Source organism: Panthera onca, chromosome C2 (genome assembly GCF_046562875.1).
Source record: "Panthera onca isolate mPanOnc1 chromosome C2, mPanOnc1 haplotype 2, whole genome shotgun sequence".
Taxonomy (NCBI): Eukaryota; Metazoa; Chordata; class Mammalia; order Carnivora; family Felidae; genus Panthera; species Panthera onca.
The window spans coordinates 149,496,090-149,514,799 of NC_138347.1; the positions used below are offsets into that span (position 1 = coordinate 149,496,090).

The following is an 18,710-nucleotide window of genomic DNA, read 5'->3' on the forward strand; positions in this document are numbered from 1 at the left end:
AAAGTTTTTTTCTGCCCATTAGGTCAGGCTTGTTAATCTGATTGATAGGGATAGAAGTCTTCTGTATCTATGCTGATTGCTTTTTCTCTATTTTATCAGCTACTGAGACATGTTTTTAAATACTTTCCTTGGTAGGATTGCAGTTTTGTTGTATTTTGCTTTTATGTATTTTGAATATTGGTAATTAGATACATAAAATTTTAGAGTATATTTCCCTTGGTTTACTGACATTTTTATCATTATGTTGTTACCTTAAAAAATCAATGGTAATGCTTTTTGTCCAAAGCTTATGCTCTTTGATATTAATTTGCTTATACCATCCTTTGTTGGATTAGATATGACTGATATTTTTTTTCATTCTCTTATTTTTAGCCTTTCTAGTTGAATAAATTAAAAAAAATTTTTAATGTTTTTATTTACTTTTGAAAGAGAGAGACATAACACAAGTGGGAGAGGGGCAGAGGGAGGGAGACACAGAATTTGAAGCAGGTTCCAGGCTCTGAGCTGTCAGCACAGAGCCCGATGTGGGACTCGAACTCACAAACCATGAGATCATGACCTGAGCTGAAGACGGATGCTTAACCGACTGAGCCACCCAGGTGTCCCCAAATGAATTTATTTTTGACGTGTCTCTTCATACAGTGTTTAACAAAATTTCTGCTTTATAGTTTTTCTTTAGTATTTAGTCCATTTATGTTTATTGTAGTTGTTGGTATAGTTGTATTTATAGCTGGCATCTTATTTTCTGCTTTTGTTTATTCTGTTTTATGTTTATTTTTTCTTCATATCCTTTTGGTTTGCTTTTTTAATGATTATTTTTATTCTTTTAATGGCTATTCTGTTGCTCTTGTTAAAATACATTTTTTTCTTTGAATACAATTGTGGGTTGACAGTATTTTTAACAATTAAAGGTATTGTTTTAGTGTCTTCTGACTACACTTGTCGCTGTTAAGAAATTAGCTGTTAGACCAACTGTGGCTCTTTTGAAGGAGATACTCTGTAATTCAAGTGAGGGCCTACTTATACTTTTAGCTTTTGGGCTTTTTTCCCTGCAATCTCCTTTCCCTAACATACACCTGCAGCCCCCAACTCAGATCAGTGGGGAGTTGGGAAGATGGAAAAGTTACTTTTTGTTCATCTCTATTATATTTGGTTGTGGCCACTGGGAGCTCTAGCTTTACTTGGTGCTGGTTCTTCATCTAACTTCCAACTTGTGTGGGTACTCGCCTGCCTTCTCATTCCTTTTGTTCACCTTGTTAGACAAGTGCTCTCAGGGTAAACATCAGCTTAAGTGCTCTGGATATCTCTGAGGGTATCTCTCAGAGTTCTTGCCTATACAGTCACTGGCCTAACAATTTGGTCCTAGTTCACTGATGCTTTTAAAAAGGTTTGTTTATTTTCTTATTTTAAATTTAGCATTTGGATTGCTTTTGGAGGGATAGAGTTGTCCAGATCTCTAGCCCACTATATTGTAAGAAATAGAAATCCTGTTTTCTTGATTTAATGAGTTACTGAAACAGTAAACCAGGGAAAATAAACTCCAGATACCTTGGAGTCTTTAGAAGAAAGATCATAGTTTTGCTAAACCAACAAATGTGAAAATAATGTCAGTATTTTTTTGAGGAGGGGAGAGGCAGAGGGACAGAGAGGAAATCTTAAGCAGGCTCCAAGCCCAGCGCAGACCCTGATGTGGGGCTTGATCTCGTAACCGTGAGATCATGACCTGAGCTAAAATCAAGAGTCAGGTGTTTAATGGGCTGAGCCACCCACGCACCCCTAATGTCAATATTTTAGATGTTAATTTTGATACTCCTTTTTGAAGAAGTAGGCATGTAGACTAAAATAACATTGGCAGTGAAATTTTTTTTAAGACTGCCCACAATACATTATTAGATCTACTTACCATTATTAAAAATGAGTATAACTCTTCATTAATAAGCATAATCATCATAGGCTTATTTTCATAGGATCATTTCCTAATCATCATAACTTTTATCCTCATAGTATGATGAAATAGGTCTTTGATTTAAGTGATGGATATTAGTTCAGTCCAGTTATCCCTTCTGAAGAGTTAATTAGGCAGAAAATAACACCAATCTTATTGCTTGTATTGCATCCCACAGGGGATTTCAGAGGGACTAGGATAGCTCGTTTCAGGTAGTAGCAAGTTGAATTGACCTGACAGCCTCAGTGAGTTTATAGAGCACTGGGATGACACATGGCTCCTTTCCAACCTGAGTGCTACAATAGTGGTGGTTTTCAAGTAATAGGAATGAGTCCTCTAGGATTTGGCTGATGGTTGTGATGGAAAGCACATGTTAAGGTATTTGAGAAAGTTCTTCCCCCCAGATAGCACTTTGCTCCCCACCTCTACATCACAGGGCAAAGGTTTCAGAACCTGATGAGAAGACACAGAGCAAGGCATAAAAGACCAACATGTCATACATGTATGTACTGAGAGCTAGGGAGGGTGGAGGACATAGCTTGGTATCTGTGGGCAAGTAGGTTTCCTTATGTTGCGCTCCCACCTCAGGGAATCTTTGCACCCCTCAGGTACAGATGCACTTTCCAAGTGGAGTACCTCTCTAGGTAAGACTTGAGATGGGGAATATGAGAAAACGACTCTGTGTGGATGGGCCTGGGTTCAAGGAAAAAGGGGCAGGAGTTGAGCTGAGTGGTTAGGCATGCTGTTTATTGTTTTCAAATTTACCAACTAGGTGAAGCATTTTCTTTTCTCTTGGGTATAATGAATAAAGGAACAGAGAGAGGATGAAAAGGTTATATTAAGTCTAGCCACAAGGGAGGAAACATCAGGAATGGGGAGGAAGCATTGAAGAAGTTCAGGTAACGTTAAAACTTTTTCTAGCAGCCTTATAATTCATACTTTGTGATACTAATAATTGGAAGCGAAGCTAACATGTTAAAAATATATTACTTAAAAAATATGCTATTTTTTTATGACCTAGGTTAAGTATCCGGGTATGTTATGTAATTTCCAAACTGCTTTGTGTCTTATTTTTATAGATGAAGAAGCTAAAGCACAGAGGTGAAAATGCCCAAGGATATGCAGTTGGTAGAATGGTTTGAACCTAGATATATAACTCAGTATCTTCCTACTTTTTTTTTGCATTTTCATGAGAAATACATAATTTTTTGATTGAAAAAATTTACATATGTACTGTAACAATTTAAGCAATGTCTAAAGTAGAACTCTTGGACCCCACAACTCACACCTATTGTACTCATTGTTAATAGGTATTGTATCTCTTTCTATGCTCTTTTTTTTTTTACTTAGATGTTTACATATGCATATGTTCTTGTTAAACAAACATGGGATTATATTCTACATACAATTTTTTTTTCTACATACAATTTTTAATGTAATTGTCAATATTTCAGTTGACAGAACTTACATAAAATATTCAGATATTCAGTATGTGTGTATTGTAAATATTTTCTCCTAGTCTAAGACACGATGAGGCAATAATGGTGTCATGAGGATAAATTTACAACTTTTATGAGTGTTAATTTAACAATTTTTTCTTTTATGCTTAGTGCCTTTTTCCTAACAAAGCTTTGCCTACCTCAAAATAGCTAAGATACTCTTTATGATCTTTTCTAGAAGATTTTTTGTTTTAGCTTTCCCATTTAAGTCTGTGACTCATCTCCAGTTAACTCATGAGTACAGAGTTTCGTGGGATGTTTTATGGTTCAGTGTATACTGTAACATGGTAATGTTTTGTGTGATCTTGAAAAAAAACATTGTATTTTACCTTTGTTGAGTATTCTATCAGTGTCGAAGTTGGTTGATAGTGTTATCTTTCTGTATCCTTACTGACTTTCTGGCTACTTGTTCTGTCAGTTACCGAGTAGAGGGTATTGAATTTCCCAGCTAAAATTGTGGATTTTTCTATTCTCTCAGTTTTATCAGGTTTTGCTTCAGGTATTTTGAAGGTCCATTATTAAGGGGCATAAATAATTAGGATTGTTATATTCTCTTGTTGAATGACTTTTTTATCTCTTGTGAAATGACCTTTATCCCTTGGAGATACTCTTTGCTCTGGAATCTTCTTTCTTTTGGAATCTACTTTTCTGATGAAAAGTGTCCCATCAACCTTATTGTTCTTCCTCTCTACATAATGTGTCTTTTTACTCTAGCTGCTTTTAAGTATTTCTCTTTGTACTGCTTTTTAGCAGTTTATGATGTGCCTTGGTGTGATTTTTGTTGTTGTTGTTGTTGTTCCTTCCCTCTTGAGGTTCATTGAATTTCTTAAATTGACAGTTACCAGTTTTTATGAATTTAAAACTTTTCAGCCAGTATTTCAACCTTCCCCCACTCCTGTCACCTTTGGGATTTTCACTGCACGTACATTAGGTTGTTTGAAGTTGTCCTATGTGTTTCACTGATGCTAAGTTGCTCTGTTCCATTGTCCCCCCCAATTTTCATTCTGTGTTTATTTTGGATAGTTTTTATTGCTAATTGCCATGCCTTCAAGTTCATTAATCATTGGATCTGCAGAGTCTAATCTGTTAATCCAACTAAGTGTATTTTTCATTATAAGACTGATTTCTAGCCTTTCAGGCCATCTTTGTATCTTCTGTTTCACTTTCTTAAAAGTTTATTTTGAGAGAGCGTGTGCATGCACAGGGGGAGGGGCAGAGAGAATGGAAGAGAGAGAATCCCAAGCACGGTCAGTGCGAAGCCTGATGTGGGCTTGATCCCACAACCCTGGAATCATGACCTGAGCCAAAATCCGAGGTTGGATGCTTAACCGACTGAGCCACCCAGGCGCCCTTATTTCACTTTTTTATCATGCTTATGCTGTGCTTTCTTCTTCTTTCTTGAGTGTATAAACTATACTATCCATTTTAATGTATTTTTTTTCTGAGTCTATCACCTGTGTCATTTTACTGATTGAGTTTTCTTCCCAGGAGTCCTGTTTTTCTGCTTCTTCGCATGTGTGGCCATATTAAGCGGATGTTGGACATTGTGCTTTTTATATTGTTAGGTGCTGGACTGGAGTGTTTGTATTCTTTTTTAAAGATTTTATTTAAAAAAAAAGTTGTTTTTTTTTTTTAAAGTGCTTTTGTGCTTTTTCTTGAACTCATCCAAGTGACATGGAAGCAGTTTGATCCTTTTTGAGGCTAGCTTTTAAGCATTGTTACGACAGTCTGGAGTAGCCTTTAGTCTGGTGTCACGCCACACAGGCAATACCTTTCCTAAGACATTGCCTTGTATTTTAAATGCTCTTTGGCTGATTGCTACACTAATACTCCCAGCCCTGAGTGATTCCTGAAGCTTGTTTTGCTTAGTCCTTCAGATTTTAAAATTCTCTCCCATTTTTATATTGTGCTCGTACTGCATACGTTTCAGATGGTTTCAGCCTTTAACATTTTTTTTCCTTAAGTTTTCATTTCAATTCCAGTTAGTTACCATACAGCGTAATAGTCGTTTCAGGTGTAGAATTTAGCGAGTCATCACTTACGTGCAACACCTAGTGCTCATCCCGGGTGCCCTCCTTAGTCCTCATCACCCTGTTGTACCTGTCTCCCTGACCACCTCCCCTCTGGTAATCCTCAGTTCCCTATAATTAAAAGTCTGTCTCATGGTTTAACCCCCCACCCCTAACCCTGCCATGTTCGTCTGTTTTGTTTCTTAAATTCCACATAGGAGTGAAATCATATGGTATTTGTCTTTCTCTGACTGACTTATTTCGCTTAGCGTTACTCTCTAGCTCCATCCACATCATTGCACATGGCGAGATTTCATTCTTTTTGATGGGTAATTTGGGTGTGTGTGTGTGTGTGTGTGTACCGCATCTTCTTTATCCATTCATCAGTCAATGGACAGTTGGGCTCTTTCCATACTTTGGCTACTGTTGATAGTGCTGCCTGAAACATGGGGGTGCATGTCTTCCTTTGAATCACTGTTTTTGTGTCTTTGAGGTAGATACCTAGTAGGGCAATTGCTGGATCATAGGTAGTTCTGTTTTTAACTTTCTGAGGAACCTCCATACGGTTTTCCAGTCAGTCTTTTTATTAAAATCTATTAAAATTATGTTATGCTAGATTTTAGTGATGAAATGATTAAACTGGTTTAGTGATTAAATTATAGTAATTTCATAATAGCCTAAAGGAACGATTACACCTACTGAAGTACATAAAACACGCAGGGTCAGATGAAACACTCTTGTTATCAGGCCTTTATCTGCAGTGGTTATGTAGAAATGACATGTATGTATATATCTTTTGGTAAATAACTCCCCCCCCCCCCTTTTTAAAAAATATTTTTTAATGTTTATTTTTGAGAGAGAGAGAGAGAGAGAAACAGAGCATGAGTGGGGGAGGGGCAGAGAGAGAGGGAGACACAGAATCCGAAGCAGGCTCCAGGCTCTGAGCTGTCAGCATAGAGCCCGACACAGGACCCGAACTCCTGAACCGTGAGATCATGACCTGAGCCGAAGTTGGATGCTTAATCGACTCAGCTACTCAGGCACCCCTAAATAACTCCCTTTTATTCTTCTCTCTTTCCTTCTCTAGGAAGAACGTGTTGTGAATCACATGGCAGCAAAGATTATTGAAAATGTCTGCACTACCTTTTCTGCTCAGGCCCAGGGCTTTATTACAGGAGAAATTGGACCCGTTTTATGGTTCTTATTCAGACATTCCACTGTTGATTCTCTCAGGATAACAGCAATATCGGTAAGTGGAGCATCTTTTAGGGATATATCTGGGTATACTTAAACACCGAATTTGAAGAATTGTGCCACAAACAGAGTAAATCTCACCGGATAAGTAGGACACAGAAATATCAGAGTAATATATTTGGTGAGAACAATAATTTTCTCCTAAAGTAAAATTTTCAAAACTGGGGCTGGAAAACCTTGGGACTGTTGGGAAATGGTTTTAAAAATCATTTGGAAGTGCTAGTGGGTGGGGTACAGCATTTGTTTTGGTTTACATTTAGTGTTCCCTGACTTTTCCTGAGCTCCCTCTTTCAGATTTTCTGCTAAATGCATTTATCATGAATTAATTATAGAGTGAATTCATGTTAGTGTTCAGGCGTCTGTGGTTTTGCAGCTTTTATATTTTGATTGGTTGTCTACTTCTTTGCTCACATGGTTGTAGTGACTTGGTGTAGAAGATAATTATGTATGAAGATGTGTTAACATGGTTATATCAATTTAACAGTCTGTTAAACAAATACAACCCTTGCTCATATGATTTATGAAAACACTCTTTGTGATCACCGGTCTCATCTTTCTGTTGCCTGCTCATTGTTGCACCTCTCCCTTTGGTGCCTTGTTTTCTTTCCTTAAACCTCCAACCCACATTTTTCTCCTGCATCCTCCATAAATGACTTTCCCCCATACTTGGCAGAGAAAATCAACCTCCAGTGGTAATTATCCCAGTGTCTGTCTGCCACGTCTGTAGACCTGTTTACATCCACACCTGAGCTGTCTTTCCCTCCTGTTACGATTGATGAACTGTCCCTTCTTCTGCAGAGACAGATCTCTCCCATGTTTCTTCATGTCTTCTTCCTGTTCGCTCCTTGGGAATCTCATTGAAATGCTTATTTTTTCCTCTCTTAAGTCCTTTGATTTTTATTTTTATAATTTTTTTCATGTTTGTTCATTTTTGAGGGAGAGAGAGAGAGAGCGTGAGTGGGGGAGGGCCAGAGAGCGAGGGAGAGACACAGAATCCGAAGCAGGCTCCAGGCTCTGAGCTATCAGCACAGAGCCCTATGTGGGGCTTGAACTCATGAACCATGTGTGAGATAATGACCTGAGTCAAAGTCAGACGCTTTACTGACTGAGCTACCCGGGCACCCCTCTTTCCTAAATCTTTAATCCTCTTCTCTACTAGATCCTTCTAATCAGCATTCGTGTATTCTTTACCCCATTAAAAAAAAAAAAAAAGCACATATACAAACATATCAAAGTGCCTCTGGGCTGCATATCTCCCTTCATGGCCATACTTCTTTAAAGAGTTACTGCTATAGGGATGCCTGGGTGGCTCAGTCGGTTAAGCATCCGATTTCGGCTCAGGTCATGACCTCACAGCCCGTGAGTTCAAGCTCCTGTGAGGCTCTGTGCGGACAGCTCGGAGCCTGGAGCCTGCTTCGGATTCTGGGTCTCCCTCTCTCTCTGCCCCTCCCCCAATCACGCTCCATCTCTGTCTCCTTCAAAAACAACCATTAAAAAATAAAGTAATAAAAAGAGTTATTGTTATCAACTATTCCTCCTTTCTGGCCCGTTTCCTCTTTAACCCAATGTGGTATCTGTCCTAAAATGCCACTGAGGCTGATCTTGCTGAGATCTCCACTGGCTTTCATGTTGCTAAATCCTGAGGGTATTTATGGATATTTTCCAGTTCTTATCTTAAATTGACCAATGTAATTCTGAAGATTACGGGCTAACAGCTCTGCTTACTGAATGTCATTAACCAAGGGATATGGAGCATCTGTCTGTCTCTCTTTCACATATACACACACATGTGCTTCTGGAGCCATATAATTTCAAAATGATAGAAAAGAACCCGAATTATCATATTAGTATTTGCAGAAAGACTGTCAGAAGGAGCTTACAAAGTATATCAGGGAACTTCCGTGAGGCCTCTGGGTATCTTAGAACATCCGTTTTAATCCTGGCCCTTAGAAAAAAGTCTTCCTTTGATTGGGCTTATGTTATTTTCTTTTATTATTATTTTTGAATGTTTGTTTATTTTTGAGAAAGAGCATAAGTGGGGGCAGGGCAGAGAGAGAGGGAGATACAGAATCCGTAGAAGGCTCCAGGCCCCGAGCTGTCAGCACAGAACCTGGTGAAGGGCTCAGACTCATGAACTGTGAGATCATGACCTGAGCCGAAATCCAGAGCTGGACGCTTAACTGACAGGCGCCCCTGTTGGGTTTATGTCATTTTCATCTTTATACTTGAGCGTGGTTTCTTTTCTCGGTTAAGTTTTTTTCCAGTTCCCACCCAAGTTGTGTGCCTTCTAGCCCTTTCTTTACCTGAGCTATTAAATTTCACACGTTCGTTTTGGGGTATATACATATATATTTTTTTAACTTAAAAATAGGTCTACTTACTTACTTTTTGAGAGAGAGCACACGGTGGGAGAGGGGCAGAGAGAGGGAGAGAGAGAATCCCAAGCAGGCTCTGTGCTGTCGGTGCAGAGCCCATGTGGGGGCTCTGTCCCACAAACCGTGAGATCATGACCCGAGCTGAAATCCAGAGCTGGATGCTTAATCAACTGAGCCAGCCAGGTGCCCCTCTTATATTTTGTTCTAGCACTTTTCTGAGTCATTAATTTTTCAGTGAAATTTTTCAAGTCGTCCCCCAAAATTCTCACTTACCTTAGCTCCAGGCTCTTATTCAGTATCCTGTGTTGTGTATTGTTTTTCTATCTCTTGAACCTCCTCCAGTACGAAACAGTTCCTCAGTCTTTTTTTTTGTACTTCATGTCCTTGACAGTTTTAAAGAATATGGGGCTTTGGTTTTGTAGGGGAGGCTCCAGCCGGGTCTGTGCCGCTTCCTCATGAAGCCCCCCCAGCAACGTTGAGGAGGGCTGCCGTGAGAGGATCATCTGTGTATATTATTCCTTCTCTGTCAGAGGTTGGCGGACACGTTCTGTAAAAGGATCAGATAATAAATATCTTGGGCTTTGTAGGCCACGTACAGTCTCTGTTACACATTCTTTCTGTTTTGTTTTCTACACCTCTTTGAAAATGTGAAAATCCTACCTCATGAGCTGTGGAAACACAGGCCTTTGGTATTTTTTGGTACTCTATTGTGAGGAAGCTCTTTCCGTTCTCCCACACGTGTGTATGTATGCATTTCTGCCATTATTGTGATGAATAACTTCAGTGGGTCTTAATGTGACACTCCTGCTTCTGTTATTTGGATTGTTTGTTTGGATGCTGAAGTCATCCTAGATCTGGCCAGTGTCATCCCTTCAAGCTGGCTTCTGTGTCCTGTGGACCTACTTCTATCATTGTTTGAGCCCTTCATTATCTTCTGACACCACACAATGTTCTGGCTTAATTTGTACTTGCTCTCCGCTAGCTCTGGAATCAATCATTTCTTCGGGCAACCTTTGGTATTTAGAGGACAGGATCTGAGTGCTCTTTGTGCTTACTGCTATGAGGTGTCTTTGTTTCTAGGCCTTCTGAAAATTCAAACTTGGAAAAAATATATCCATACATAAACATGCATTTATAAATGCGTGTGTGTGTGTGTGTACCATTGTACATATGTGGAACAAAACTCATGCTTTCACATCGACACTTCCGATTTTAATCCAATACCTTAAGATTCTTTCTGGCCTTCTCATTTTCCATGTTTGTAAATCCTTTCTCAGAGACAAACCTGGTTTCTGTGATTCTCAGTATCTATACTGATTCGTTCACTCAGTGAGTGAATTTATTCTGTGAACAGGCCCATCCCCTCTGGCCACCTCCGCTGTGTCATCCTCTGTCTTCTTTGTCACTGCCACTGATGCAGGGTTGCCCCTTTCCCCTCGCTGCCCCCTCTCCTCAGACTCTGACATATTGAACCTTGGGAGGGGAAGGTAGAGGAGGTGGATTAGGGAAAACGAAGGGTCTCTTCTCTTAACTCCTTCCGCTTCCGTGCTCACATGCAGCTGCTTAACCTGTCCTGGGATGCTCATTCCTGAGTCTCCGTCTGGCCCCGTCTACCTCTCCCTGCAACTCTGTTGCTGCCGCCATAGTCCAGGCCCCACCATCTTTCTCCTGGCCCACTGGAGTGGCCTCCTCACTGGCTTCCCACGGTCAGTTTGCCCCACCGACATCACTGTCCACACAGAGCGCACTTCATGAAAACACGTCTCCTCTCTCTCCTCTGCTGCAACTTTTCAACAGCTTTCCACCGTTTTTCTTAAAGGATTGGCACAAACAGAAGTTCAGAATTGGTGAGTGCTTTCACTTTCAGGGCAATATTTGTTATTTAAGCAGGTAACACATCTTGCTACATAAATTAGTTACCTTAGCTATCTGAGCAGTCAGCACAGAGCCCAACGAGGGGCTTGAACTCATGAATCATGAGACGATGACCTGGGCTGAAGTTGGGTGCTTTACTGACTGAGCCACCCAGGCGTCCCTCTGGTAGCACATCTCCTGGCCCCTCGAATCTCTCTGTAGTTTTGCTCATAGCAATGACTATAGCTGTATTTATGTAATGTATATAAGCACGATTTTTCCCCATTAGTGTTACTCCTGGAAGGTAGGAGCCCTTTCCCTCTTGTGCCCTTCCTCAGCACATGTGATGGGTACTTGGTAGGTCTCTATTAACCAGAGGAATGCATGAGCTCTGGCTGGAGAAGAAAGGTACTCAGTGTTGGGGCGCCAGTCTGCTTCTTGTCCTCTTATAACAGTCTGTGTCTGCTGCCTTTGTCACTGATTTTCTTACCCATTTCTCACCCAGTTCTCCTGGTCATCTCTTGGTCCCAGAGCTTCCCTTATACCTTCCCACTCAGGAATGCCTCCTTGGCTTAGGGATTGGTTATTGGGTGGAGTGGACCTGACTTAGGAAATGTATTGATTGGATAAAAACGATCACTAGAATTAGGGTTATAGGGAATCTCTCTCTCTGTTAACCATCGTGGGAACCAGAGAAGCCCGTAGAGTTAGATCGAGTAAGATGGAGACTATGAGAGAGATAACTGGAGTAAACATAATTACTAATGGGCTGAGATGAAGGGGGTAAAAAGTGAAGAATCCTATAGCATGGTGGTTTTCCCTGGGGTTGGCGGGGAGCTTTTCAAGCAACACTGACAACTTCCTCCACTTTATACACTCCTTGCCCCTATTGTGATATATCATAAGATCTCTTTAGGAATCAGATGAGAATGTGTGTAGTTTAGAGAAGCTCCCAAGGTAATTTTGATAGGACGTTAAAGAAAAACAACATTCAAAAGGCAAACTAGAAATCGTTTTTTAAAGTTTTTATTCCATGGTGATTCTGTCCAAGTTTGTAATAGAGGTATGGCCTCCACTTTTGACTTAGTCTATTTCTTAGAAATTGCTTTCATGATGCGGACTGTCAAGAATTCTGGAGGTAACACAGTGTTCTTTTTGAGGCATGTTTTGAAGTGAATTTTGGACTAGAAGTGTTTTTTTTTTCCCCAGTCTTGAAATGTAGTCTCAAGCACTGTTTTAATAAGTAAGTATTTCAGAACCAGAACACTGAAGATCAGAGTTGAGATTTGATTTTTTTGATGCAGAAAATACAAGCACTAATGTGCTACTGAGCCTCCATGAAGCTCTCAACTGTGTTTGATATCCAGAAGTGGAGGGTTAAAGGTTATTTTCTGCATGAGCTTTTTAAAATGGAAAGTCTGTTAGGCTTCTGAGCCGCATTCTGAAGATGAGACATTCTAGTTGCCCTCATATTGGTTTGAATACATTTAGAAGTAGTCTGGACAAATCTTTTACCAAGAAATATCCTCATTATGATCAGGTAGGGATTTTGTACTGACAGAAAGTAGTTTTGCTGTGAGAGCTGCTCTAACGGTTTTTAAAATGCCAGTGACACTTATCTTTTGTGTCTTGAGGTCTCTGTTGGGAGAACCCTTAATCTTGCTCAAAAGTTCTGATGGTAGCATGACCTTTAGGGACTCCATTTAAAATGCTCTTCTGGGGCACCTGGGTGGCTCAGTTGGTTACCTGTCCCAACTCTTGATTTTGGCTCAGGTCATGATCTCACAGTTTGTGAGACGGAGCCCCATGTCGCTGTCCACGCTGACAACATGGAACCTGCTCAGGTTCTCTCCGTCTCTCTCTCAATAAATAAACTTCAAAAATGTTTTTTTTTTAAGTCTTGGATTAAGTAATGAAATAATTCTGTTTTGATTTTATATACAGCAATCTTCTTACATACCTTATAAATGAGTTTTATTTTAGGTTTATTTATTTTGAGACAGAGTGCATGCATGCACCTGCACAAGCAGGGAAGGGGCAGAGAGAGATGGAGGGAGAGAGGGAGAGAGGGAATTTCAAGAAGGTTCCGAACTATGAGTGTGTAGCCCGACATGGGGCTGGATCCCATGACCACCTTGAGATCATGACCTGAGCTGAAATCAAGAGTTACATGCTTAACCCACTAAGCCACCCAAGAGCCCTTAAATGAGTCTTAAAAACTTTCATGTTCTGGAATCAGAGCTAGCTTTGTTTTTAGTGAATTTATTTTTTGTAGTCCCGTTTTCAGATATTAGTGTCTACTTTTCTGAAACATACACGATTTGGGCTTTAGACTTCAAGAACTGTACTTTAATGATTTCCAAACCATCATGTCTAACTTAGCCATCTGTAACTCCCTTGGAAGGACGAGGAGAGAATGAAATACAATTTGAAAGGTGTCCAAAGTAGAGATTGATTTTCTTTTTCTGGGTATTTCATTCTGATATGGCTATCTGTAAATGATTACAGATCCTTGGTATATGTTTGAAATAGAGTCAGTGATTATTGTTTTCTAGCTTCATTGAAATGTCATCGACATAACACCGTGTAAGCTTAAGATGTATCACGTGTTGATTTGATACATGTATATATTGCAAAATGTTTACCGCCATAGTGTTAGCTAACCCCTGCATCACATCACACGATTACCATTTCTTTTTTGTGGTGAGGACATTTACGATTTACTCTCTTAACAACTTTCACATATATACAACAATATTATTAACTGTAATCACCATGATGTACATTAGATTCCCAGAACTTACTCATGAAACTGGAAGTTTGTACTTGTTGACCAACATTTTCCCATCTTCCGCTCCCCTCGGCCCCTGGTAGCCACCATTTCCCTGAGATTTTCAAGAAGTCGAAAATATTTTTGAAGTCTTTATCTTTTCCCTTCCCCTTTGCTTTTCTTTTGACATGTTTGTAACCATTCATCTCATATTTGATCTTTTCATTGATCAAGGTTATATAGATCTGTTTAACATATAAATCAGAAAGAAGGAGGTTACAGGACATTAATTACAACGAATGCTTTTGTGAAACTGTTTCTGGCTTAAGTTTATTTCTCTTTGGAGTCGCCCATATATGCCCAGAATATGACCATCCTTTTTGCTTCAAAACTTTTGAGGTCTTCCCATGGATTGCTTATGGCACAAAATTCATAAGTCCTGGTTTGGTAGAGCATCTCTGGCTCCATCCTGCTTTTCTAGATGAATCGTCACATTTTCCCCTTTCCTACTGATTGCTTTTCCTTCTTCACCTGAAGTTTGTTATCAAAGCATCAACTTCCCCTTCTTCAAACATGCTCTGCTTCCCTGTGTCTCCATGTGAACACGTGTTCTCTTCTCTCTGGCTAGAATTTATTTTTAAGTTAATATTTAAGAATTCCAGTATACGTATAGTTCACATATGCTGTTGTGTTAGTTTCTGGTGTACAATGTAGTGACTCATCTATATATTACTCAGTGCTCATTATGGTAAGTGTATTCTTTAATCCCCATTCCTCCACCCCCTTCCCCTCTGGCAGCCATCAGTGTGTTCTCTATAGTTAAGAATCTGTTTCTTGGTTGTCTCTCTTTCCTTTTTTTTTTTTTTTCCCTTTTGCTGATTTGTTTCTTAAATTCTGCATATGAGTGACATCGTATGGTATTTGTCTTTCTCTAACTGGCTTATTTTACTTAGGATTATACTCTCTAGCTCCATCCATGTCATTGCAAATGGCAAGATTTCATTCTTTTTTTGTGACCGAATAATATTCCTGTGTGTGTGTGTGTGTGTGTGTGTGTGTGTGTGTGTGTATACCAAATCTTTATCCATCCATCAGTCCGTGGACACTTGGGCTGCTTCCATATCTTGCCTGTCGTAAATAATGCTACAGTCAACATAGGGGTGCATGTATCCCTTTGAATTAGTGTTTTTGTATTCTTTGCGTAAATACCCAATAGTGTGATTACTAGATCATAAAGTAGTTCTATTTTTAGCTCTCTGAGGCACCTTCGTACAGTTTTCCCACAGTGGCTGCACCAATTTGCATTCCCACCGACATTGCAAGAGGGTTCCTTTTTTCTCCACGTCCTTGCCAACTCCTGTTTTTTCTTATATCTTTGATTTTAGCCATTCTGACACGGGTGAGGTGATACCTCGTTGTGGTTTTGATCTGCATTTCCCTGATGAGGAGTGAAGTTGAGCATCTTATGTGTCTGTTGGCAATCTGCATGTCTCCTTTAGAGATAGATCTGTTCGTGTCTTCTGACCATTTTTTAGTTTGTTTTTTTTTGGTGTTGAGCTGTGTAAGTTTTTTATATGTTTTGGATACTAACCCTTAATCAGAGAGGTCATTGGCAAGTATCTTTTCCCATTCTGTAGGTTGTCTTTTTGTTTTGTTGATTGTTTCCTTTGCTGTGCAGAAACTTTATATTTCGATGTAGTCCCAACAGTTTATTTTTCCTTTTGTTTCCTTTGCCTCAGGAGACCTATCTAGAAAAATGTTGCTATGTCTGATATCGGAGAAATTACTGCCTGTGTTTTCTTCAAGGGTTTTTGTAGTTTTAGGTCTCACAGGTCCTGGCTAGAATTTGCTTACTTTTCCACCTGGTCCACTTCCCCCCTACCCTTCAAAAACTGGCTCGAGATCATCTTCCTACGTAGCCGTTGTTGACTGCTTTACCTTCTTTTCCAAACGAATTCAGTGAGCTCACTTCTGTTATGGTGCTCATTAAATTCTATTACTTTATAAATATGTCTCATCTCTAATAGTTCATGAGTGAGTTAGGAAAAGCTCAGATGTCTGATTATCTTGGTTTGAATTCCAGCTTTGCCTCTGACCAGCTATATGCCTTTGGGCAAGTAACTTAAATATTCTATGCCTTAGTTCCATTGTCTATAAAATAGGTAAACAGTAATACCTTTCTTATGTTATTGGGAGAATTAAATGTGATAGTATTCAGATAGTCTGAGATAATCATGTTTCACATGCTAAACAATAAATGTTAGATATTTATTTTTATGGGTATTTTTTCACCCCTTAGTTTAGTGTCTGCAAAAAGAAGGCACTTGATGTTTTTTATGACTTCAAGGGAAGTTTTTCTATATCAACTTACAAGTTAGTTTGTCATTGCAGTTAACCCTTTATAATTTGCATGCTCATCATAAGAGTCTCTGTTATCTTACAACAACTTTAGTTTTTATGGGTGTCTGGATTACTGTTTCATGTTTAAATATGCTGAAACTTTCTGACTTTGTTAGGCCAAAATAAGTAGTAAAGGAGCAAGGTAAGCAGCCTCTGCTCCTTGGTACAGAAGCGTGTTATCGTCCCGAGGCCTGGTTAATGCACTTGGAGTTGTCTGACAGATCTGTTCTCTTGTCTTTGCAGGCCTTGTGTAGAATCACTCGCCATTCTCCCACTGCCTTCCAGAATGTTATTGAGAAGGTGGGACTGAACGCAGTAATAAACTCCCTGGCCTCAGCCATCTGCAAAGTTCAGCAGTACATGTTGACCTTATTCACTTCAATGTTGTCTTGTGGGATTCATCTTCAGAGGTTAATCCAAGAAAAGGTTTGACTTAGACTTCACCTATTACTATACTTTACAAATTGTTGTTGAACCGTTACGATGGCAGGAGAAAACAAGTAATATCATCGCTGTAGAATTTATTTTTCATCTCAGGGGACCTTTTTGAACTTTGCCAAACCTCTGTACCACAGGCCATTTATCTGAAGATATTGTAAGAGTCTTTTAGTGATTAAAGTGGAAATCCAGTAAATGGCTCTGCCCGCGTATCCCATTTTCGTAATGGAAAGTTAGAAAATTTATGAGTCTTTCTTCTATGCTAATATTTTTTATGCCTCCTTCTCCTCAGCCCCCGTCTCTTTCCCCATGTGCTTTGCCTTCTGTGGGGAGAGTCCCTCTATGTTCTGTGCTTACTTGGACTTGCCTAACACTAGGCTAATACAAAGCACCTGGACAGCTCCTTGTCTCCTGTTTTAACTTCGTTTCCTTCTAATCCTTTGATATTCCTTTATTTTATATACGGTAGAGTTTTTAAATATTCAGTTCCGATCACAAAGCCGCAGGGCTCTAAAGAAGTCTCTTCTGTAGCCTTCCTCAATGTGTCTTCTCTTGGTGCCTGCTACAGAGTGATCCGCGAACCAGAAGCCTGGGTATCAGCTGGGAGGGGGTTGGATACGCAGCCCCTCGGGCCCCATCTCGGGCCTGCTGAATCTGAATCTACATTTTAATGAGATCTCTAGGTGGTTTGTTTGAGCTTTATGATTTGAGAAGCCCTGTCCTAGAAAGTTAGTGTTGAGTGAGGTGTTACCAGGTAGGAAAAGCGGACCGTGGTGGTATAGACGTGTTTGGAAAGCTTGAGTCAAAGCAAAAGATATTTTTATAATTGTACAGCCTTTCCCAGGGTTTTATATGCTCATGTGTTTTATGAATCTTCACAGGGGGAATGTAGCGTGTGGCGTTCTTGAAACTTACTGGACTAATCATCCTTTTTTAGAGGGGAGATACTGGTCATATTGGAGTTTTGAGAACACAGTCAGGGTAATGGCACTAACAAGTATAGAGGGGAACCACTTAGATATACTCTTTGCCTTGGTTCTTCTGTGTTGAGGTCTGCACGTTAAATTCTGGTTTTTGTAACGTAAGTGGAAATGTCAGTAAGTAAGAATCATTGATTGACGTAGTAAACTCGATCTGTCAAAGTCAAGATGGAGAGTAAACTCCCTCTTACCTTTACTCTGATCAGTCTCCTTCAGATTCTGCTAAGGAGCTGGAGCCTCAGAGACACATATTTGTTTCTAACAGTCTGTGTATCTAATTTTTGCTATTAAATTTTCCAAGTCATTAAGTATTGTTACGTTATTAGGAAAAGCACCGCTTGAGTAGTTTTACCGTGTAAACTGTGATAAGAGTGGCCGAGAGTTTTAGCGATTGGGTTTTTTTCCCCACCTTGAGCACAAACATGGATTGATTTCATTTCAAGTATGATATTTCACAAAGGTAATAAAATAGTATGCATCGACGAATATGATTTTTATCATTGTTTTTATGACACACAACTAATATTCCGCATATTATAACAAAATGAATGGTTGAACGATGAAATGTATTGACTGATAAGTAATCTTCTGATTTTCGTTAGTATTGGTACTGAAAAAATTTATTGTGGTGGAAATCACATGATACAGAATTTACCCTCTTCACCATCTTTAAGTTCACAGTAGTGGTGAGTATATTCACTCTGAAACATTTTCATCTCGGAAAACTGAAACTCTGCCCGTGAAACATTTAGGTTGTTGTGTTTGAAGACTGGATTTTGTTTAAATCTGTGGGAGTAGGCCTCCTCTGACGCGGAACTGGCAGAGGGAGGAGGGCTGTGTCTCGTGCCTGCCGTATTGGGGTGGAAATCCAGGTTCTCGGGGGGAATTCTGTTGCACCCTCAGGGCATGGAGGGCCCCTCCTTACTGCTGGGCTGTGGGAGTCCACACTTTCCACGAGGCCTCCCCTGATGGCCCCCTGGCGGGAGTGGGGGGTGCTCCTCAGGCCTGTCTCCCCTGGCACTGTGGGTGGGGGGTGTGAGTCCCATTCCTGGTGGCAGGTGCCAAGGTACAGGCTTCCCGCTCCCTTCTCTGATGCCGTCTCGGCAGGGGGAGGGAAGGGCACCTCCTTACTGCTACTGATGGGTGGAGGCCCAGGCTCCCCACGTGATCTGTACTGACGCCAGGG

The 18,710-nt window shown here is 40.1% G+C and overlaps 1 protein-coding gene across 15 annotated transcripts in view; it reads left to right on the top strand.

Moving 5' to 3' along the window:
* Positions 1–18,710, top strand: part of ULK4 (unc-51 like kinase 4) — a 577,302-nt gene that overhangs the window by 108,628 nt on the left and 449,964 nt on the right. For 14 of the 15 annotated variants that reach the window (XR_013549925.2, XR_013549926.2, XR_013549927.2 and 11 more), the window contains 2 exons: positions 6,541–6,702; positions 16,350–16,532. Coding sequence is in view for 12 of the 15 variants with exons in the window: in XM_078432438.2 (XP_078288564.2) it covers positions 6,541–6,702; positions 16,350–16,532 (345 nt within the window). In the remaining 3 variants the exon portion in view is untranslated. The remainder of the gene's footprint in view (positions 1–6,540; positions 6,703–16,349; positions 16,533–18,710) is intronic. The other variant, XM_078432444.2, reaches the window with a different exon arrangement.